This window comes from Camellia sinensis, chromosome 2, assembly GCF_055761805.1.
Source record: "Camellia sinensis isolate YWXY chromosome 2, ASM5576180v1, whole genome shotgun sequence".
NCBI classification, from domain to species: Eukaryota; Viridiplantae; Streptophyta; class Magnoliopsida; order Ericales; family Theaceae; genus Camellia; species Camellia sinensis.
In genome coordinates this window covers 51056761-51077991 of record NC_138962.1, presented here as the reverse complement: position 1 = coordinate 51077991, position 21231 = coordinate 51056761, and the positions used below count along the sequence as shown (strand labels likewise).

The 21231-nt window shown below is 36.9% G+C and overlaps 2 protein-coding genes across 2 annotated transcripts; both read left to right on the top strand.

Moving 5' to 3' along the window:
* The first annotated feature begins 4716 nt into the window (after positions 1 to 4716).
* Positions 4717 to 5673, top strand: LOC145813645 (putative disease resistance protein At5g63020). Its single transcript, XM_082909347.1, has 2 exons — positions 4717 to 4796; positions 4884 to 5673. Exons 1-2 carry the CDS (start codon positions 4717 to 4719, stop codon positions 5671 to 5673), a joined length of 870 nt encoding a protein of 289 aa, XP_082765473.1.
* A 4026-nt stretch (positions 5674 to 9699) lies between these two features.
* On the top strand, positions 9700 to 10431 carry LOC114279451 (uncharacterized). Its single transcript, XM_082909341.1, has 2 exons — positions 9700 to 9848; positions 9936 to 10431. The coding sequence occupies exons 1-2, from the start codon at positions 9700 to 9702 to the stop codon at positions 10429 to 10431; spliced, it is 645 nt and encodes a 214-aa protein (XP_082765467.1).
* The last annotated feature ends 10800 nt before the right edge of the window (positions 10432 to 21231 follow it).

The window sequence follows — 21231 nt, the reverse complement described above, 5'->3', positions numbered from 1 at the left end:
TTGAAAACCAAACCCAAATAGATAGTTAAGCTTTTGAACAAATAGTTGTCCTTTTGGATAAATAATGTCATTTTGACCCAAAAAGAATAAAGATTTGGCCAATAAACAGTTTCAGAAATACCCCTCTCTCGCCAGAGTGAACAAAGTAAATCACTTTAGTTGATTTTTTAATTTAAAATAAATTAATACAAATTTATTTATCAAATTATTGTATGTAGAATTTTATTTATTTATTTATTTTGGATGGCTAAGAAAAGTCATATATCTTCTACACCTAGCTATCTTCTATACTATTATAAAGTGAAAGTTGGTGTTGACATATTTGCGTCTCATATTTTATGTTTTTCCCAATTTTCCCCAAATACTCTTATAGTTGGTGAATTTTGTAATGGTGTTGTTGACATCCAAAATACCCTATACTATTATAAAGTGAAGGTTGGTGGTGTTGAAATATTTGTGTCTTATATTTTGGGTTTTTCCAAATTTTTATACGCTTATATTTGGTGAATTTTTGTAATGGTGTTATTGACTGTGAAAGCCCGCATTTAATTATTCTTAAAAGAAAATAAATAAATAAATAAATAAATTTTATTCAGAGTCTATCTAAAATATATAATAGTGTAAAAGTTAGTTTTAAATTTACCAAATTCAATCACTAACAATGACATTATTAAGAATAATAATTTTGTGAGTGTTCAATATTTGTTGTTTATAAATTATTTTAATTAGAATTCAACATGATAATTATTTTTACTAAATACTTTAGTTAAAAACCTTAGTGTATCAATTTTGAAAAATCCATACAAATACAAAAAAAAAAAAAAAAAAAAAGTCGAAATCAAATTTCTTGGTGGCAGAATAATGCCACCTGCTTGTTTGCATGTTAATATAGGAACCACAACCCTAACATACTCCTTGGAATTGAGAGAAACTGGCTAAATAGAATAATGAAAAGAATGAGAGAGAGAGAGAGAGAGAGAGAGAGAGAGAGAGGGAGAGGTCAGCTTGATTATATATATACATATGCATAATACTCCTCTGGATCAGTGAGGGGGTAAGAGGCAAAAAAAAAAAAAAAAAAGAATAATTCAGTGAACAACTAGGCAGTAGGAGGAGAAGGAGAGGAGGAGATTAAGGTTGCATATTTTCCTACCTTTTCACTATTCCATTTCAATTCTACAACTATGTAAGAAACCCTCTCAACCCTCTCATTTTTTTTTTAATTGTTGAAAATTTCAGATTATATTCATATGATAAAATGACTAAACTTATAGATAGAAATTTTTATATATGTATAGAAATTTTGTGATGTGTATGTCAAATATTTGAAGATATTGGTAGTCTTAAAGTCATGGTATTATTGTGGAAATAGACTTGCATGTGTAGTTTTTACCATTAAAAAGAGGATTGAAGGTTTTATTTGGCCCTTGAATCTACCAGAATATTTGTACGAATTTGTAGACAATTTTATACACAAAATTTTGTGATTATTTCTTCTACAAAGTTGTTTATAATGATGTCTAGTTCATCTAAATTTTTTTGAAACAACTATCGAGTTTTGTACGAATTTATAAATTTTTTTAATTAAATCTGGAGATGCAAGACAGATTTACCTTATGTTTGAAAATTCATTAAAAATTCTATATTAAACTAAATCTGGTAATTTCTAAACAAAAAATGAAATTTGAGAAGTCTAATTTCATAATAAATTTTTAGATTATGGAATTTAATTATAGATTTAAGTATGGAATTAATTTAAGAAAATGTGATAAATCTGTGTCATAAACTTTCTTGGAGTTTTTTAGAATTATTTATAATTTATTTTTAGAAAATGCTTTTTGAAAATGATCATAACATTTTTATTGAGTATTCTGTAGATTTATATGAATTTTAGAGTTGTACAAGTAATTTATTTATAATTTTAATTGCGAGATATGCATTCTGAAAATTCTGGCAGATTAAGGAGGAATAAAAAATTATCTCTTCAATTGTTTGTTTGGACTAAAAATTTAATATTGTGCTAGTCTAATCTTCTAGATTAGAAATCTATGCATGTGTGTAATTATGATTTATTTCTTTTTTTGGTATCTAAATTATTGTTTCATACCATTGTTTAAATAAATTGTTTATTTAAATTTTGTACAATTATTTATTATTGTGTGACATGGGCAATATTTTATGTTGGGAATTTTAATGAGTTAGCATAACATTATTTTCAATTAAAAATTGGAGTTATTTGTGATTAATATCAAAACTAACTGAAATGACTAACGACATATACAAAGTTAATAATTGACGGTTAATACCAGTTGTTCAGGGTGAGTCCTACTTTTAAAGAGTGTACGAAATTAAAGGTTGACGGTTAATATTGGTTGCTCAGGGTGAGCCCTGGTTTTGAGAATTCTCACGTAAATTGTGTCGCAAAACCCTAAGATGGCACGAGATTTATTTGAACCCCTTTCGGTATTCAGTTTTGGAATAAGGGTGGATGTGCAGGTGGCACACAGGGAGGTTAGGTACCCCTGGCAGACCGTTTCCTTAGGGCAGACCACGGATGCCACTACTTGGGTATATAACTTCGGATGTGGGCATCCCTGGTAGTTACGGTTGGTAAAACTTGACTATTTGACCAAGGGGAGGTTTCAAATTAACCGTTGCCATGCTTAGTGGTTGGTAAGTTAAATCTCTTTGGTGAGATTTCGAGTGTCACCTAATTTAGTAGAATTATTGAAATTATTTTAATGGTTGTAATTTATGTTTACAATTATATTGTTATCTCATTTTTATAATCTCATTATTTTTCTCTTAAAAAGAATGGTAGGTTGGTTATGTTTTCTTACTGTGTTGCAAAACTCATGGCATATATTTTTGTTGCCTTGGCGTTTTATGCCAGGTTTTGGTGAGGAAATAATTGAAGCTGAAATGGAGTTGATGCAAACGTAGAGCCTTGGCTAACTTGAAACCCTGATTAGAGCTAAATAAAATTTATTACTTTATATAATAGCTATTAAGGACTTTATAATTTCATTTGATGTTGTATTTGGATAATTTTAAGTTATTATTTAATATTAGTTGAACCTTTGGTTATGTACGAGAGTTAGAATGTCCTATTTAGATGTCAATTTTTTGATTTATTAAGTCATTTTTTTTTATTTAATTTCCCTTGATGTTTCAAAAATTTGGGGCGTCATAGTTTTGGTATCAGAGCTCTAGGTTAGAATACCTAGGGACGGTGGGAAGAGGTTTAACCTCAATTGAGGAGTAGTGTCATGTGTTAGAAGGAATATAATTATGTGACTCATAGTTTATGCGAGCTTTACGCTAATCATAGTAACTATCCTTGTATGATCCTATCTGTACCTCTAGCTTGATGCCAAATTTGTCGAATGTAAAATCATCACTTATGTATCTTGATTGAACCTTTCCAATTCGGAAAAGTATTGCATTAAGATGATCAATTGGCAAATTTTGAGCCATGATTATTGTATCTTGTCTGTTGTTCGCTTGAAAACCAGTTGCACTCTTTTAATCCTTACAGGGTGAAGAATCTTAGGGTCTTGAACCCATAACCATAGGTTTAATAAAAAAAACTTTTACCACTTGAGCAACTCATATGGTATGTATATATATTTTTTGTTATTATTCTTATAATATTATTTTTTTAAGCTACACACGCATGTTATATGTATATTTGTCTTTGTTATTATTCTGATAATATTATTTTTTTGCGAGTTGCATATGCATCATGTGTGCAGGCTGCATATATGTTGACTCTACCTTGTTTTCCACTACATTTAGCATCTGTTTTTGAAGCAGCATAGTGAGCTTCGAAAAATTATTCAATACTCCTGAAGCATGTTTAGGCGGTGCTCCAAATGAGTAGTTATTGGTCTAAATCATAAGATCCACTACTTTTGTATTAGGATTTTAGGAGACAAAGTGTTAAGTGTTAATTTGTTAATGGAATAGTTCTTGCTCTTCTTTTTCTATTATTTGAAGTTTGGTCATCAATTTTTTTTTTTTTTTTTTTTTTGAAAAGATGTTAAAAGAGTGTTAGAATTTGGCCAAGAAATTGTAAAGACATCACATCGGTTCTTCAAAATTTTTATTTTTATTTTTATCTCTTGCATTGTATAAATTATTTATTTTGATGTTATTTATGATTTAATAAAAAAATATAAAGAAAGTTGAATTTTTATAAATTAATTAACTTAACTGCGCTTTAAAAAAAAAAACCTTAAATTTATGTGCAACTAGGGCAACTCGGTCAATTCGCACCTAACTTGGGTCGAGCTTGGGTAGATAAACTCTGGCATAGATCTTATTCTTGTTTGTGTTTCAAATCATCCACTTACCTGAAATTTATAAATGTTGGTTCATTATAACTAGCTATCTGTTTAGCGCAATCACTATTTTGTCAATAATTCAAAGATTGACTTTCTATTATTTGGAGGTGAATGTGAAGTCAGTTTGCATAAATTAGCATGTTTTTCTTTCTCTTGCTTTTGTAAATCAACTTTGAAATTGCTTTCTAACAGCCATTAGAATCAATATTGAAGTTTTCTTTAGAATTTTTCCTGTTAACTACAATCCTCTTTCGTATTTGCAGGAATACGTCACACCATGGAAAACATTCATTCAACCATTGAAATTGGGAAGAATTTGTGTGATTTAACTGGACCATAGGTTGGATATCACAACAACCTTGATACTAACATGGAAACTCTCAAAAGGAAGACAGAGCAATTGAATGGCCGAAACAATGACATAAATGAAAAAGTAAATTATGAAGAGCAGTGGTCAAGGAAAAGACAAAGAGATGAAGTTAAACTTTGGAAAGAAGATGTTTGAAGGATAACAGATGATGTCTAAACTTTGGAAAGACAAGAGCTAGAAATACGAGGATTGAAGAATGCCTTCAGACGTGTAGTTTTGGGAAAGCGTGCAGTGGAGACGATTAAAGAGGTGGAAAAACTGCATGAAAATGGTGAATTTTCTAATGGTTTGCTGATTGATGATCCAACTTGTGGACACGCCATACCAACAATAGAATCTTTGGCTGAAACCACAAGTGTAAGGAACAAGGAGAAAATTTGGAATTTCTTGATGGATGATATGGTTAGAAAAATCGGTGTTCTGGGAAAGGGGGGAGTCGGCAAAACAACCATCATGAAACACATCAATAATCAACTTTTGGATGAAACTTGTAACTTTTGTGATGTTATTTGGGTCACAGTATCTAAAGCATTCGAGATAAAAAATGTACAAAGGCAGATAGCTAAGAAACTACATCGTGACCTTTCCGATTATGAGGATGAATTACGCTCAGCATCAGAAATACGTAACATGCTTTCCCAAAAGAAGAGGCATTTGCTCATCTTAGACGATCTATGGAAAGCATTTCCTCTGGGAGAGGTGGGTATTCTGGAACCAACCAGAGATAACAAATGTAAGCTAGTGTTAACTACAAGATTGTTAGAAGTCTGTACAAAGATGAATTTCAGAACTGTTGAAATGGAGCTTCTCACAGAAGAGGAAGCACTGAATCTGTTTATGAATAATGTTGAAGGACATCAGACACTGCTTACACCTGAGGTGAAAGAAATTGCAAAAGAAGTGCCAAAAAATGTGTTTGTCTGCCGCTTGCAATTGTTACTATGGCTGGATGTATGAGAGGAGTGAATGACATTCGCGAGTGGAGAAATGCAAGAAATGCACAACAGCTCATCGACAAAAAACGGTTATTTGAGCAACTAAAATTTAGTTATAGTCGGCTAAAAGATGAACAACAACAACATTGTTTCTTGTGTTGTGCATTGTATCCAGAAGACTATGAAATTGATAGGAAATAACTGATAGAGTATTGGATTGCTGAGGATCTAATACATGAAACGGACAATACAGAAGCAATGTTTGACGAAGGTCACACTATATTGAATGAACTCATTAGATCCTGCTTGTTGGAAAAAGGTATAATAAAATGTGGTGTGAAGATGCATGATTTGATAAGAGATATGGCTCTCAAAATAACATCAACTAGCCCTCGATTCATGGTCCGAGCTGGTGAGGGATTAAAAAGAGTTCCACATAAAGACTGGTCTGAGGATCTTCAGAGGGTTTCCTTGATGTGGAACGATATTGAGAACTTCCTTCTGTACCACCCATTTGCCCTCACCTCACCACCTTCCTATTGCGAGCTAGTTTGTCAAAAGGTGAACATGGAATTGGAGCAATATTACCTCATGTTGGACCTAAAGTCTTTATTGCAAGCTCAACCCTTAGACTTTTTGTTGGGATTGAGCCTTGCCTGCTAAGCATGTAATATAATTCAAATAAATTATTTGCATAGAAAAAAAATTATATTAAAGCTACTATAGTTGCATAGTGACTTAAGTTTATTCATTGTGAGAGGTGAAGTCAAAAATTTTATTCTTCTCATGAACTCAACATGTTCAAGAGGTTAATTATTTTTAGTATATACAAACAAAAATTATTATGTTAGATTATTTAGAGGGGAAAAAAAATTTATATTTGCTTAGTTTAGTGACTTAAGTCTATTCATTGTGAGAGGTCAAGTCAAAAATTTTATTCTTCTCATGAACTCAACATGTTGAAAAGGTTAATTATTTTTAGTGTATACAAACAAAAATTATTATATTAGATTATTTAGTGGGGGAAAAAAAATTAAGCTAACCCAAACTTTAAGCACTAAACTCAAGCCCAGGTTCAAAAAAATAATTGGGCCTTAAAACTTATCCCGCCATGACTCTACATGTAATAACCCGACCCTCGCATGCGATTCTGATATATTCTCAGTCCCTTACTCTGTGTTTTCAAATGCTTACTGTGAAATTTTATGAGGAATTAAGGTTAATTAAGTGAATCCTATGATTATGGATACATATCTGTTTAATAAGGAAAGTATCTGTCACGATTAGAATGTTTGAATCAGAAATTAAGGGCCTTAGAGACTTGATAATCCGAAATTGATTTTATATTTGAAATCAACGTAATTTTTAAGTAATAATAAGCATTGCTGTGAAATTTCAATTTAGGATGATTAAACGATTGATTTTTGTCCTATTCAACTTATATATATATATATATATATATATATGTATGTGCCTCTTTGATTAAGGAACTTAGAACCTTATAAAATAGCTCCTGAGAGAAAGGTTAGAGTAGAGTAGGGTTTGGAGGAAGAGGAAGGATTCTTCAAGAACAAAGATTGGGGAATTGAGAAAAATTCAAGAGTATTAAGTTTAAGGTGAGTTTAACCCACTTAGATCCACCCCTTTTCTTGCTTTAGAATAGGAATTTCGTGTTGATTGTGTGATTTAGAGTTGTAATGGAAGTCTTGTATGTGTGTGTTGGTTAGTTAGCATGATAATCTCATCATTTAATTATTTTAGTTCCATTTGAGCTATCTAGTAAGAAGTTATGTCCTATTTCTTCCATTCTTTTAAGTTTGAACTCAAGATATGTGTTTCAATTATGAGAATTAGGGTGGTGATTAAAGTTTTTTATAAGATACTTACTCAATTGGACAATTGTACCTATCATTGTTGTGTTGATGCTTGACTTGAACTATGTGGAGGAAATTATGCTTTACTCTTGTTCCAATTGAACCCACATGGCAATGGACAAATGATGTTAAAAGAATTGACTTGTGATTGATTATGATAATGGAATTAAAATGAATAAGGGCCCAAGTAGGTTTAAGATTATGTTTTCATGTAATTTTGAGCCTAATTCTTGTGTTGTATTTGCCTACTTTGAACCTTACTTTATGTGTTTCAAGAGGGGTTTTATGTGAATTTCGGACTGGAAATTGAGGCAAATCGGCGCACGTGCGGGGGTCATGGCTGCACGTGCGGGAACCCCAGCCGCACGTGCGGGGGTCATGGCTGCACGTACGGGAACCCCAACCGCACGTGCAGGAGTCATGGCCGCACGTGCGGGAAATGGGGAATTTTGGCACTTTGGCTACTGTCTAAAAAGCACGTGCGGGGCATCATTGCCGCACGTGCGGGAGTCTTTGCCGCACGTGCGGGGCTCACAGCCGCACGTGTGGCCCATGCTGAGAAAAACAGTTTGCTCCGTTTTGCATGCTTAACCCTCGGATATTTTTAGAATTTGTATTTTATGCCTACTGATGTTTGTAAAATTCATTGAAGTGAAATGACTCAGGAAACATTCAACAAATCGAAATGAACTAATTTGCAAGTTATGTATGTATGCAAGACACTCTCTGGGAGGAACTAGCACGTCGTCACAACACTGTGAGTAGTAGTACGGTCATAGTGCGCTTTACTACAGCTAATGATTACTATTAGCATTCTGTTATCGCATGTCAATTATGTAACTTATATGAATGATTGAAAGGATGTGAATGAAGGATGGAAAAGATGAAAATAATTCCACATGACTCTGGAATTCTGTAAGTCTCCTCTGATGATATCTGGGCCTATGGCCAATCTGTATTTTCTGATATGAAACAAAGTGCTGTACGGAGCTAAGTGCTACAATGTGAGTCACCTCTAGAATCCGTGCGAGACACCTCTTGAGTTTATACATACACGAAAAGGGCTTAATGCCATTCTGTTTAAGGGCTTAATGCCAATCTGTTTAAGGGCTCAATGCCATTCTGTTAAAGGGCTTAAAGCCATTCTGTGTAAAGACTGGGCCTAAGGCCGTTCTGAAATTAGTACAGAATCAGATTAACCATATGATCTTTGCATTTACATACGCTTTATTATGTATCATGATTTAAGTTGAACATTGAATTGTTTAAGTACTATTACTCACTGAGCCTGGCTCACCCAGTGTTATGTCTGCTTCTGTAGGTAACCAACTAGGAGGTCAGTCCTAACCCATGATACCCGTTCTCTTTTGTCAACCTCTGTGTGTCCAGGCACTAGATGAAGCCACTTTTTTTGTGGGGATTTGTTAAGCTGTTGGCTCGTACTTTAATTTTCTATCTAAGGTTGAATGTATATAACCTCTTAACTCCAATGTTTTTGTTATACGCCCAATCATAGGGCTGGGTCCGTATATGTGTGTGTATATAACCGACGCTCAGGTGCATGTTTCTATATATTATTTACCTATTATGATGTTTGTGATCCTGGCATAGTAGTGGTAGCTCAATGGAGATTGTTTTATGTTATTTTATGGTATTTAATGCTTCCATTCAGGCCCCGTATGTTATGTATGTCAGGTTAAATGTCTGTTTCTGAATAGGTCATGCCTAAACTTTTAGGGGCAAGTTTGGGGCGTGACAAGTGGTATCAGAGCACGAGTTGCCATCTCACACATAGATCCATTGAGCCTTAGGGTGTCTAGAAAAGACTTAGGCATCATGCATTGCATTCTGAAAGTATATGAAAGATCGATGGCAACGTTAAATGTACTCTGCTAACGCTAACGATTACGATTCATGTTTATGGTATATTCTTGTATGTGTTGTAATTGAATGTCTTGTAGATTATGGTGAGAACAAGAACAGAAGACCCGGAAGATGCCACTTCTACAAGGTTGGATAGGATGGAAAGAATGATTATGGAAATGGAGGAAACTTTACGGCAACAACAGCAACAATAACAACCACAACTGCCGCCACCACCGGTACCTTCACCTGTAGTACAAGATTTTCAAGCTGAGGACCGAACCATTGCACTCACAAAGGAGTTTAAAAAGATGAAACCACCGTCGTTCAAGGGGGGGATAGAACCAATGAAAGCTGAAGCATGGGTATTGGGAATTGAGAAGTTGTTCGAAGTATTCCCTTGTACCGAAGCTCAGAAAGCGCAACTTGCTGCCTTCACCCTTGAAGATGAAGCACAGAGGTGGTGGATGCTTATGAGAACTACCCACCCGGGGTTAACATAGGACAGATTCTTGGAGTTATTTTACGATAAGTACTTTCCTCAAAGTATACGAGACAAGAAGGTGACCGAATTTGAAACTCTTAGACAAGGGAACAAGACCGTTATCGAATATGAAGCCCAATTTGCAGAACTAGCATGGTTTGTACCTCATATGGTGGACACGGATTATAAGAAGGCACGTAAATTTGAAGGGGGATTATGGAGCGCCATCCTGGACAAGGTTAACATGTTAAAGTTACCGACCTATGTTGATGTGTTGGAGAGGGCTGTTATAGTAGAAGGAAACCTTGCTACTCAAAACCAAATTTCTGAATGGAAAGGGAAGAGGCAGAACAACCAATGGATGAAGGGGTCAGCCACTCCACCAAACAAGAAACAAAATTCAGGGACTTCAAATACTTCTACCCCTAGTCAGGATTCAATTCCTATTTGTTCAGAATGTGGAAAGAAGCATCGTGGAACGTGTTATCGGAAGTCTGGAGCCTGTTTTAGGTGTGGCAAAATGGGTCATTTGATAAGGGATTGCCCTCAGTGGAACTAACAAAATGGTAATAGGGCTGCTACCAGTTCAGCGGGGTCTACACCAACTTCCAACACCAAGTCAGTTACCAAACCTACTAACAATAAAGACACTGCAAGACAAGGTAGAGTATTTGCATTGGTTCCGGGAGATGTGCAGAATGCAGCAACAGTGGTGTCAGGTACATTTATTGTTCACGGTCACTCTGCTCATGTATTGTTTGATTCTGGCTTTACCCATTCCTTTGTGTCAAAATTATTTGCGCAAAATTTAGATAAGTCTGAGGAAAAATTGTCTTATATGTTATGTGTGTCTTCACCTTTGGGAGACTCTATGATCTGTGTTTCTGTATATTTGGCTTGTGAACTCCAACTTGGGGATGTCCGGGTATATGCCAATCTGTTACCTCTCGACATGACTTATTTTGATGTTATTCTAGGAATGGACTGGTTGAGTGAATATAATGCAACTATAGACTGCTTGACTAATCAAATCAGTTTCCACCCTCTGGGACAATCAGAGTCTACTTTTCAGGGACAGAGAGTGACTTCTCTACCTTATTTGATCTCAGCAGCAAAGGCTTGTAAATCAGTTCAGAAAGGGTGTCAGGGGTATTTATGCAGTGTTTTGGAGGGGCAAGTGATGGATGGAGATACTGACATGATTCCAGTTGTCTGTGACTTTCCGGAAGAGTTACCAGGGCAGTTAATAGACCATGAAATTGAGTTTACAATTGAAGTAATGCCGGGAACTCAACCCATTCCTAAGACTCCATATAGAATGTTACCAGTTAAAACAAAGGAATTAAAGATCCAGTTGCAGGATTTACTTGATAAGGGGTTCATCCGCCCGAGTGTGTCTCCTTGGGGTGCACCAGTTCTGTTTGTGAAAAAGAAGGATGGAACACTCTAACTTTGTATTGATTACAGGGAACTCAATAAGGTAATGATCAAGAATAAGTACCCACTGCCGCGGATCAATGATTTATTTGACCAGCTACAAGGGGCACAAGTCTTTTCGAAGATTGATTTACGATCCGGATACCACCAATTGAAGGTCAAAGTTGAGGATGTAGAGAAGACAGCTTTTCAAACCCGATATGGCCATTATGAATTTCTGGTTATGCCCTTTGGAGTTACCAACGCGCTAGTAGCATTTATGGATTTGATAAACCGCGTCTTTAAGCCCTATTTGGATGAGTTTGTGGTGGTCTTTATTGATGATATTCTCATTTACTCGAAGAATACAGAAGCTCACGAGAATCATCTTCGCTTGATCCTTCAAATCCTCTAGGAAAAGAAACTGTTTGCAAAGCTGAAGAAATGTGAATTCTTGCTACAAGAGGTGGCATTTCTGGGGCATGTTATAACAAAGAAAGGAGTTTCTGTTGATCCACACAAAATTGAGGCGATCGTGAATTGGCCAACTCCTACTAATGTGACTGAGGTGCGTAGTTTTATGGGTTTAGCCGGATATTACAGACGGTTTGTTCAGGATTTTTTCAAAATTACCATGCCACTTACACAATTGACCCAAAAGGGAGTCGCGTTTGAATGGTCAGAAAAGCGGGAATCTGCCTTCCAACAATTGAAAACAAAGTTGACTACATCACCAGTTCTAGCCTTACCATCCGGTACTGAAGGGTTTGTAATCTACAGTGATGCTTCGCATAAAGGACTTGGTTGTGTACTTATGCAAAATGGAAGAGTTATCACTTATGCCTCTCGACAGCTTAAACCCCATGAGAAGAATTATCCCACGCATGATCTTGATGTAGCAGCAGTAGTTTTTTCTTTGAAGATATGGAGACACTATTTGTATGGCACTACTTGTGAAGTCTACATCGACCATAAAAGTCTCAAATACCTTTTCACCCAAAAGGAGCTGAATATGCGACATCGACGGTGGTTGGAACTTATTAAAGACTATGATTTGCAGATCCATTACCATCCTGGTAAAGCCAACACGGTTGCAGACGCGCTCAGTCGAAAGAATGTGGGAAATTTGGCAAATCTGGTTACGGAACAAAAGGAGTTGGTGATTGAATTGGATAAAATGATGGTAGAAGTTGTTGTGCATGAACAGGAGGCCTTAGTGGCAGCAGTGATGGCCTAACCGACCCTACTCGAAGAGATCAAACTACGTCAAATGGAAGATGGAACTCTGAGGAAGATATGTGGTGAGATGGAAACAAAACCGAAACCAGGATTCAGTTTGATGAACTCGGTACTCAAATTTCAAAACCGAATATGTATCCCCAATGTGTCAGAACTTAAACGAAAATTAATGGAAGAAGCACATGCCTCAAAATTTTCACTGCATCCGGGGAGTACTAAAATGTACTGGGATTTGAAGCAAAATTTTTGGTGGCCAAGTATGAAAAAAAAGATCGCGGAGTTCGTCTCTAAGTGTTTACAATGTCAGCAAGTAAAAGCGGAGCATCAGAGACCAATGGGATTATTGCAGCCCCTTTCAATCCCAGAATGGAAGTGGGAACATCTGACCATGGATTTTGTTGTAGGGTTACCACGGACTCCTCGGGGTATGAATTCTGTATGGGTCATTGTAGACCGGTTAACCAAGTTCGCTCATTTCCTACATGGGAAGACTCAGTATAATGCGGATAAACTTGCGGTAATTTATGTGAATGAAATTGTAAGGCTTCATGGTGTTCCGGTCTCAATTGTGTCAGATAGGGATCTAAAATTTGTTTTAAGATTCTGGCAAAGTCTGCAAGAAGCAATGGGTACAGAATTAAAGTTCAGCACAACTTTTCACTCTTAGACTGATGGTCAATCCGAGAGAACGATACAGACTCTAGAGGATATGCTTCGAATGTGTGTGCTGGATTTTCAAGAAAGTTGGGAAACCCATCTATCGTTGGTAGAGTTCGTATACAATAATAGTTATCATTCGAGTATTGAAATGGCACCTTATGTGTCATGACCCGAACCCGCCCCTATGAGTTAAGGCCATAACCGGCCAGTAATCCTGAGATTACCTACGACCTCAAACCAAAATAGACATAACTCCTCGGAGTAACGGGGCCAAATAGAAGCAAAATTTAAAACTTTGTCCATAGAGCTGTGCTTACATGGCACATCAAAACAAACCATACGTATAGACATTAATAACTCACAACAGAAATACAGTAGCATAAGTTCTGTACAAACAGGATCATCCAAAACTAAGTCAACCCATGCAAACTATATACAGACATATTCAGAAACTTCGCCAACATGACAACATAGAACAAAATAATAAAAAGGCGAAGGCGGGTCTCGTGCGTGAGACACAGGGGCTGACTTTCCAAAACCTTTGTTGTTCCACATAGGCTTCGCTGGGGCTGGGTTTGGACTTCTCTGGGCTCACCTATAAACACATGAATGAGCGTGAACGATAGCCCAGTGAATAATATCAAATACAGAAGTTATACAAACGATATGCAGAACAACATGCTCCAAACGGCCTTGGGCCCAATTCATATTTCTATTTAACATATATATACACAATTTAGGTCAAGTGACTGTGGTTCCAAATATACTGGCCTTTGGCCCATTTATCTTTCCATAACAAACTAGCCTTTGGCCCATTCAGACTTTCATTCGTGTCAAAACAGCCTCTGGCTCATTCATTCATGTCAAAACGGCCTCTGGCCCATTTATTCATGTCAAAACGGCCTTCGGCCCATTTATTCATGTCAAAACGGCCTTCGGCCCATTCATTCATGTCAAAACGGCCTCTGGCCCGTTCATTTATGTCAAACGGCCTTCGGCCCATTTATTTATGTCAAAACGTTGTCCACCAATCAAATCGACAAATTAATAAAACTTACATAGAAGTAAGCAAATGGACAACAATATATTTCATATATCTCTGATAAGATATCACTCATAATGATCGGTTGGTTGGTTTGCCCTGGAGCTCGACCCTACACAGTCCATGAACACAAAAGGGTCACCAACAATTCAATCCGTTCTTAAATTCACATCTTCCTCTTTAGGCTTTACACCAACGGTGTTTATGGATTTGATGAACCGGATCTTTCGTGAGTTCCTAGATCGTTTCATGGCTGTCTTTGTGGACGACATTTTGATTTACTCACCTTCTGAGGAGGAACACAAGGAACACTTACGGGTAGTGCTTGAATTGCTTAGAGCCCATAAGTTGTATGCTAAATTCAGGAAGTGTGAGTTTTGGCTGAAAGAGGTTAAGTTCTTAGGCTATGTGGCATCTGGAAAAGGGGTGACTGTAGACTCATCCAAGATAGAGGCAGTGCAGGATTGGGCACAACCTAAGAACGCCTTCGAGATCCGTAGTTTCTTGGGGTTGGCCGAGTATTACCGTCAATTTGTGAGGGATTTCTCTAGACTAGCTTCACCTTTAACTAGACTGACGAGGAAGGGAGTCAAGTTTGTGTTGGATGCGACTTGTGAGAAATCGTTCCAAGAGCTTAAGGTTAGACTTACCATAGCCCCAGTGTTGATTATTCTGGAAAAGGGATTTGGGTTACTCAGTCTATTGTGATGCTTCACGAGAAGGTCTGGGTTGTGTATTGATGCAAGAGGGAAAAGTAGTGGCCTACGGCTCATGTCAATTGAAAACACACGAGAGGAACTATCCCACTCATGACCTAGAGTTAGCAGCGGTGATATTTGCCTTGAAGATTTGGAGACATTATCTGTGTAGTGAGAAATTTGAAGTGTTCTCCGATCATAAGAGTCTGAAGTATCTGTTTACATAGAAAGACTTAAATTTGAGACAAAGAGGTAGATGGAGTTCATAGAGGACTATGACTTTGAATTGCATTATCATCCAGGAAAGGCCAATGTAGTGGCCGATGCTTTGAGTAGGAAGTCTATTTGCAGTGTGGCCTGTATCACCATCCGAGAGTGGGAAATGTCCAGTACTCTTGGGGAGTTTGACTTGCATCTTGGCGAGTCCGTCGAATCTACGGCATTGTTTTCTGTGGTTGCACAACCTACACCTGTGAACCATGTGTCAGAAGCGGAGATGGGTGATCTTGAGGTAGAAACCCTTAGGGAGAAGATCTCTAGTGGGAAGGTAGAACTGGGCTTAAATGTGTATCCTGACTTGAGTGTTATATATCGAGACCTTTTGTTTGTGCCGGAGTCTTGCCGGGAGGAAGCACTTCGAGGGTTTCATCATTCACCCCTTGCGGTGCACCTGGGGGCACAAAGATGTATCATGATCTGAGTCGCCAGTTCCAGTGGAGAGGTATGATGAAGGATGTAGCCGTGTTGGTATCAAAATGCCTTACTTGTCAGCAAGTGAACACCGAACATCAAAGGCCAGCGGGTTTGTTGCAACCATTCCCTATAGCCGAGTGGAAGTGGGAACATGTCACAATGGATTTTGTTGTGGGCCTTCCGAGAACTCAACAGAGTGGTGATGCCATTTGGGTGGTAATTGACCGGCTGACTAAGTCTACGCACTTTATACCCATGAGCGTAAGTGATTCGGTAGATTATCTTGTCGACTTGTATATCAGGGACATAGTGAGGTTGCACGGGGTCCCTGTGACGATAATTTTGGATTGAGATCCGCGTTTCACAGCCCAATTGTGGTAGAGTTTACAGAGTGCCTTGGGCACTAGATTGACCTTTAGTACTGCGTATCATCCTCAGACTGACGGGTAGTTTGAGCGTACTATTCAAATCCTTAAGGATATGCTTCGGGGTTGTGTTCTTGATTTTAAGGGGTCGTGGGAGAGGCACCTGCCCTTAGTAGAGTTTGCCTATAATAACAATTTCCAATCAAGTATTGGCAAGGCACCATTTGAGGCCTTGTATGGTCGACCATGTAGATCTCTGGTACGTTGGGCTGAGGTGGGTGATGCACCTTTGTTGGGCCTATAGTTGGTTTGGGAAATGATGGAGAAGGTAGCACTTATTCATAAAAGGTTGGTTACAGCCCAGAGTCACCAAATGAGCTACGCAAACCGTAGGAGGAGACCCTTGTCTTTTGAGGTGAGAGATCATGTGTTCTTGAAAATATCACCTAGGCGGGGTTTAATGAGATTTGGGAAGAGTGAGAAGTTGTCCCCTCGGTTTATTGACCCTTTTGAGATCCTTAAGCGGATAGGGGAGGTTGCTTATCGGTTGGCGTTGCCGCCACAACTTTCCGGAGTACATGACGTGTTTCATATTAGTATGCCTCGAAAATATGAGCTGGATCCATCGCACGTGTTGGATTGGACCAACCTAGAAGTAGAAGAGAATGCCTCGTATGAGGAGAGACTGGTGAGGGTCTTAGACAGATGGGACCAAGTCTTGCGAGGTAAAACAATTCCCTTAGTAAAGGTATTGTGGAAACATTACGAAAGCGACTTGGAAGCATGAATTGGAAGTCCGAGAGAAATATCCGGACTTGTTTGTTGATATCTAAACATGTAATGAGATTTTGATTTTGATGTTGAAAAATATAAGCATTGTATATGTTTTAAATTCTGAGAACATTGTATATGTTATGGGTATTTTGAAAACATGAATTTTATGTAAGCATTGTATATGCCTTGAGAATGTGGAATATCACATGTGTTATATCACTTCTGAAAGCATTGTATATGCTATGTAATTTCAGATTTTGGTCAAACATTGCAAATATTCTGGAAATTATAAATTTCATTTTATTTTGGGACTTGTGTATCTAGTCGATGAGAATAGATGGCCGGGGGATGGGTCATGATATTGAACTTGTGAAAATGGCATAGTGATGAATGGTTAACTATGTTTGTGAACTAGATTTGTAATTTCGGGGACGAAATTCTTTAAGAGTCTAGCAATTCCGGTTCTGAACCTTCTCTTGTTGTGTTTTGGTTTCGGGTTGTATGAGTTTGAGAGGTTGTTCATATCTTTTTTTCTTGTCTCCCCTCTATTTTTGGTTATTGGGTTGTATTTGTGCGTTTAGGACAGGTTGGTTGATTGCTTTTCAAAACCTATGTTGCCCAGATTTTGGCCTATTCGCTCGAGCGACCATTTCTGTGCTCGAACGAGCTTCGCAATTTTACTCCTCTGCTCGAGCGGCCATTATTGCGCTCAAACGGGATTCATCAACGCTCAGTATTTCTTTTTGCAGGTTTGAAATACTGGAAGTATGCATCGAACGCTCGAGCGTCCACTTTCACTCTTGAGCGGGGACCTTTATCTGCAAAACTTCTGGGAGTGTGCATTCTACGCTCGGGCGATGCTTTTCACACTCGGGTGGAACTTTGTGTCTAATGCTCGAGCAGGGCTTTCCACGCTCAAGCGGACTGCGTGTTTAACAGTTTGAGAAGATGACATTTTGAATCACCTTTTTCTTTTCTCTCTCTCTCTAAAACTTTCCAAAAAGCTTGTTCTTGATGCTCTCTCTCTATAATTCATATTCTCTCTAAGATTTTATCTAGATCCATTGGTCTTTTCACCCTTGTGCCTTTGACAAAAAGATAGAGCTTGTCAAGATCTACATTTTGATCCAAAAAGAAGTGGGTTTCGGCACTCTTGTAGTTTCTTTCTTGTGTGGTTCATCTTCCTCCTTTGAGGTAGGAATCTTTTCTACACTTTCATATGATATTTAGCTTAGTTTTTGGTATCTTGTGTAACAATGATGTGATTTGGGAATGTTTAAGGAAAACCTAGGGTTTGGACATAAAATGGAAAAAGGGGTTTTGGGTGAAGGTGAAATAAATGCTTGAGGGGTTTTGAAAATGATGTTGTATTGCATATAATTTGATGATTTTGGCCCTTAGCTAAAATTTGGGAGAAAAGGGAGATTTTGCTCTAATTGAATCTAATTATTATTTTGTATGAATAATGAAAACTGACACTGAAAATGTGAAATTAAGAGGGTATTGATAGGAATGGTGGGTTCGGTTATGTGTTATTTCATTCTTTGGTAGTTTCGAATAAACTATCTGTTATAAGATTTTATATCTGTTCAGAAATAATTGTATTGGGTTATCTGTGGAGGATAGTTATGATTGTTGTAGAAAGTGCATGCGGATTTGGTGAATTGAAATTAATCATTTGTGCTTGTCATTGAATATGACTATATTTATATGCATTGTATATGCATGGTTAATTGGGAGTGGAAAGATGATATACTCTATTGTTTGAATTTGTCTTTAAATACACTGCATATGTATGAATGATTGTTTGGGAGGAGAAAGTGGATGGGCTCCATGATAATTAAGTTGGTCAGAGTGTCCTGGGTGAAACTCTCGAAATTATACATGGGTGCCTAGCCCATGGACGAAATATCCGTAAAATGGCAAATTGTAGTGCTTGTATAGCATACGTCTACATGGGTCCCGTTTGGCGGCTGCCCATGGATGAAATATCCGTAAAAGAAAAGTATGAAGTGCTTATATGTTGATAATGTGATTTTAGAATTAATGAGTTGTAATCTCATTTCGGTTGTTGAGGAATAACGAAATTAACTCACGAATTGGGATAGATAAGTGAATGGAACTTGAATTGAATGTAAATGAATTAAGACTTGAAATTAATATCTTACGGGTATGTAAAGTTGTGAAAAGTGCTGTCACGGGCATTGTTTATGCACTTGTACTTATATCTTTGTTAAATTTCATATACTGTGTTAGATGATTTCTACTGGGCTGTGGCTCACCCTACTTGGGAATAACATTTTCAGGTAATGATGGCATGCCTCCACGAAGGCAATAGCGTTGGAGAAATTTTCGGAAGCAAGAGCTTCCCTTTTGATTGTATATATTTTGTAAAGCCTAGGGCTTAAGATGTAATGTGCGAAACTCACTTTTGTTGTAACCAAGTCAAAGCTTGGAAAGGTGTAAGCCAATAGGGCATCAACTTCTGTCAAACTCTTTGTATTCATTAACTTTATGTAATGAAAGGATTAAGACTCTAATTTATGTTATTATTTATATATATATTTGTGGATGTATTTATGTTATTATTTTGAGGGCGTTACAACAACAGTAGTAGCAGCTCTAGTGGAGCTTTTGGAGAGAGAGTTTATGTTGGTGGTGGTGACAATCTGTTCGCGATCTCAGATCTGAGGTGGAGCTATAGAGACGCCACTGATGGTGGCGGTAAGGGAAGCAATGAAGATGGGAGAGAGAGAAGATGATGAGAGAAATGGTAGGGTGAGAGAGAGAGAGAGAGAGAGAGAAGCAGGGTAGGATGTGGCACTGTCGTCATGATCTTGTCAGTGTATTGGTGAAAATTAGGGTTTCTAGTGAAGTAGAGAGAAAAGGATGATAGTGAGTGATTAAAGTGAGGCCACGTTTGTTTAGCGGATTAGGTTGGATGAGATCGTTAGTGAGAGGATAGTTAGTGAAGAGATTGTTAATGTGTGGATTGTTAGTAAGGAGTTTAGGTGGAAGTGTGTTTTTTTTTAATATGATAGTGCCAAAGATGGATAGTGATGTGATTGTTAAATTATTTGGTTTAAAAATCTAAAAAAAATAATTTCTATATTAAAAAATATTTAAAACAAATATAATTTTTTCTTTTATCAAATTGCAAAAAAGAAAAAAAAATAAGAGCACTGTTCCGGTCAACCGGTAGGACGTTCGGTCGCATGTTCAGGCATACGATTGTGTAGACTCAATTCGCTCACTATTTTACTAATCCCACGCTTTTCTTAGCCGAGCTAATCCCCCTACTGAGGGGGATTAGTAAGCTAGTCAAACTATCACGCAGCTCTTTCAAGCCATCAACAAACATGCTGTGGGTAGACCCACAGCACTCCAGTACACATCTTTAGGAACAAAAATTCTACTTAATCAATGAAAGATGAGGGGTTGTTTAGGGGTAATTCTAATTTCACACATCATTTACTCTCTGTGCACACACTTAATCAATGAAATTTCTATTACAATTTTACCATTAAACAAAATGACCACTATAGACATGAATACACAACAAATCTTAAAACTAAAATTTCTGTAACGAGTTGAATCAAATTAAATTTATACGTTAATCTCAGTTGGGGATTTATTTTAAATTATTAAACTCCATTCATTTTGGACCCAACAATGTAATAGTGTTGTGGTTTTATTATTATTATTTGATTACCATAAAAGAGTTGTGAATATTTATGGTGTGTATCATTAAACGAAATATATTTTGTAGTGAAAAAATATTATATTTACTTTTGTCATTAAAGATGTTGAAATGCATTTTTTTAATTGATATATAGTTAGATATTTGTGGTTAGATATTTGTTTAGATATTTATTTAGGTGTATACATCTATAAATAGTAACAAAAAAGGTTTTTTTGTTCAACTTTTAGGAGAATGTCGTGAGGAAGAAAGACAAAACGGGTTCCAATATTGGTTTTTCATGGGTTCGATCTACTGTAAGTCATGTTTGACCCCTAGTGCTTTGAATCAAAACGTAGAGGGTGAAAAAGGCATCGTTTGGCTCCGAGTAGATTTAATTTCTGTTGCCAAAAAAAATTTGAAAGCTTCTTGGCTTGAGGTAGGGATTTTTCATACACTTCTTTATGAACTTTTACTTGATTATATGGAGCTTAGAGTTGTATATAATTTAATTAGAATTTTGGAAAATTTTGTGATTTATTTGCTTAAAAGAGAAATTTTGAGAAAAATAAAGAGCTGATGCCCAAATTGTGAAAGTGTAAACTTGGAATATGTTTGTGAGGTTATGAAAGAGCTATGTTTTAAATTTGAACAAAAACAGACTTCGATTCGAGCGGTTTGGAAATTTTTACCAGTTTGAGACCAAAAAAGCATTTTTAAAGAAAACAAAGGCTTTTGATCAAAATAGGATGTCATAGTTGAATAATGCTTGGAGAATGAGTTTGGAAAGAAA

Bases quoted from the DNA above. Each gene is read 5' to 3' on its own strand.
- LOC145813645 (XM_082909347.1), top strand. From the start codon at position 4,717: ATGGAAACTCTCAAAAGGAAGACAGAGCAATTGAATGGCCGAAACAAT. The intron at 4,797-4,883 runs GTGGTCAAGGAA...AACTTTGGAAAG, and splicing joins AAAGTAAATTATGAAGAGCA to ACAAGAGCTAGAAATACGAG.
- LOC114279451 (XM_082909341.1), top strand. From the start codon at position 9,700: ATGAAACCACCGTCGTTCAAGGGGGGGATAGAACCAATGAAAGCTGAA. The intron at 9,849-9,935 runs GTGGTGGATGCT...CTTTCCTCAAAG, and splicing joins CTTGAAGATGAAGCACAGAG to TATACGAGACAAGAAGGTGA.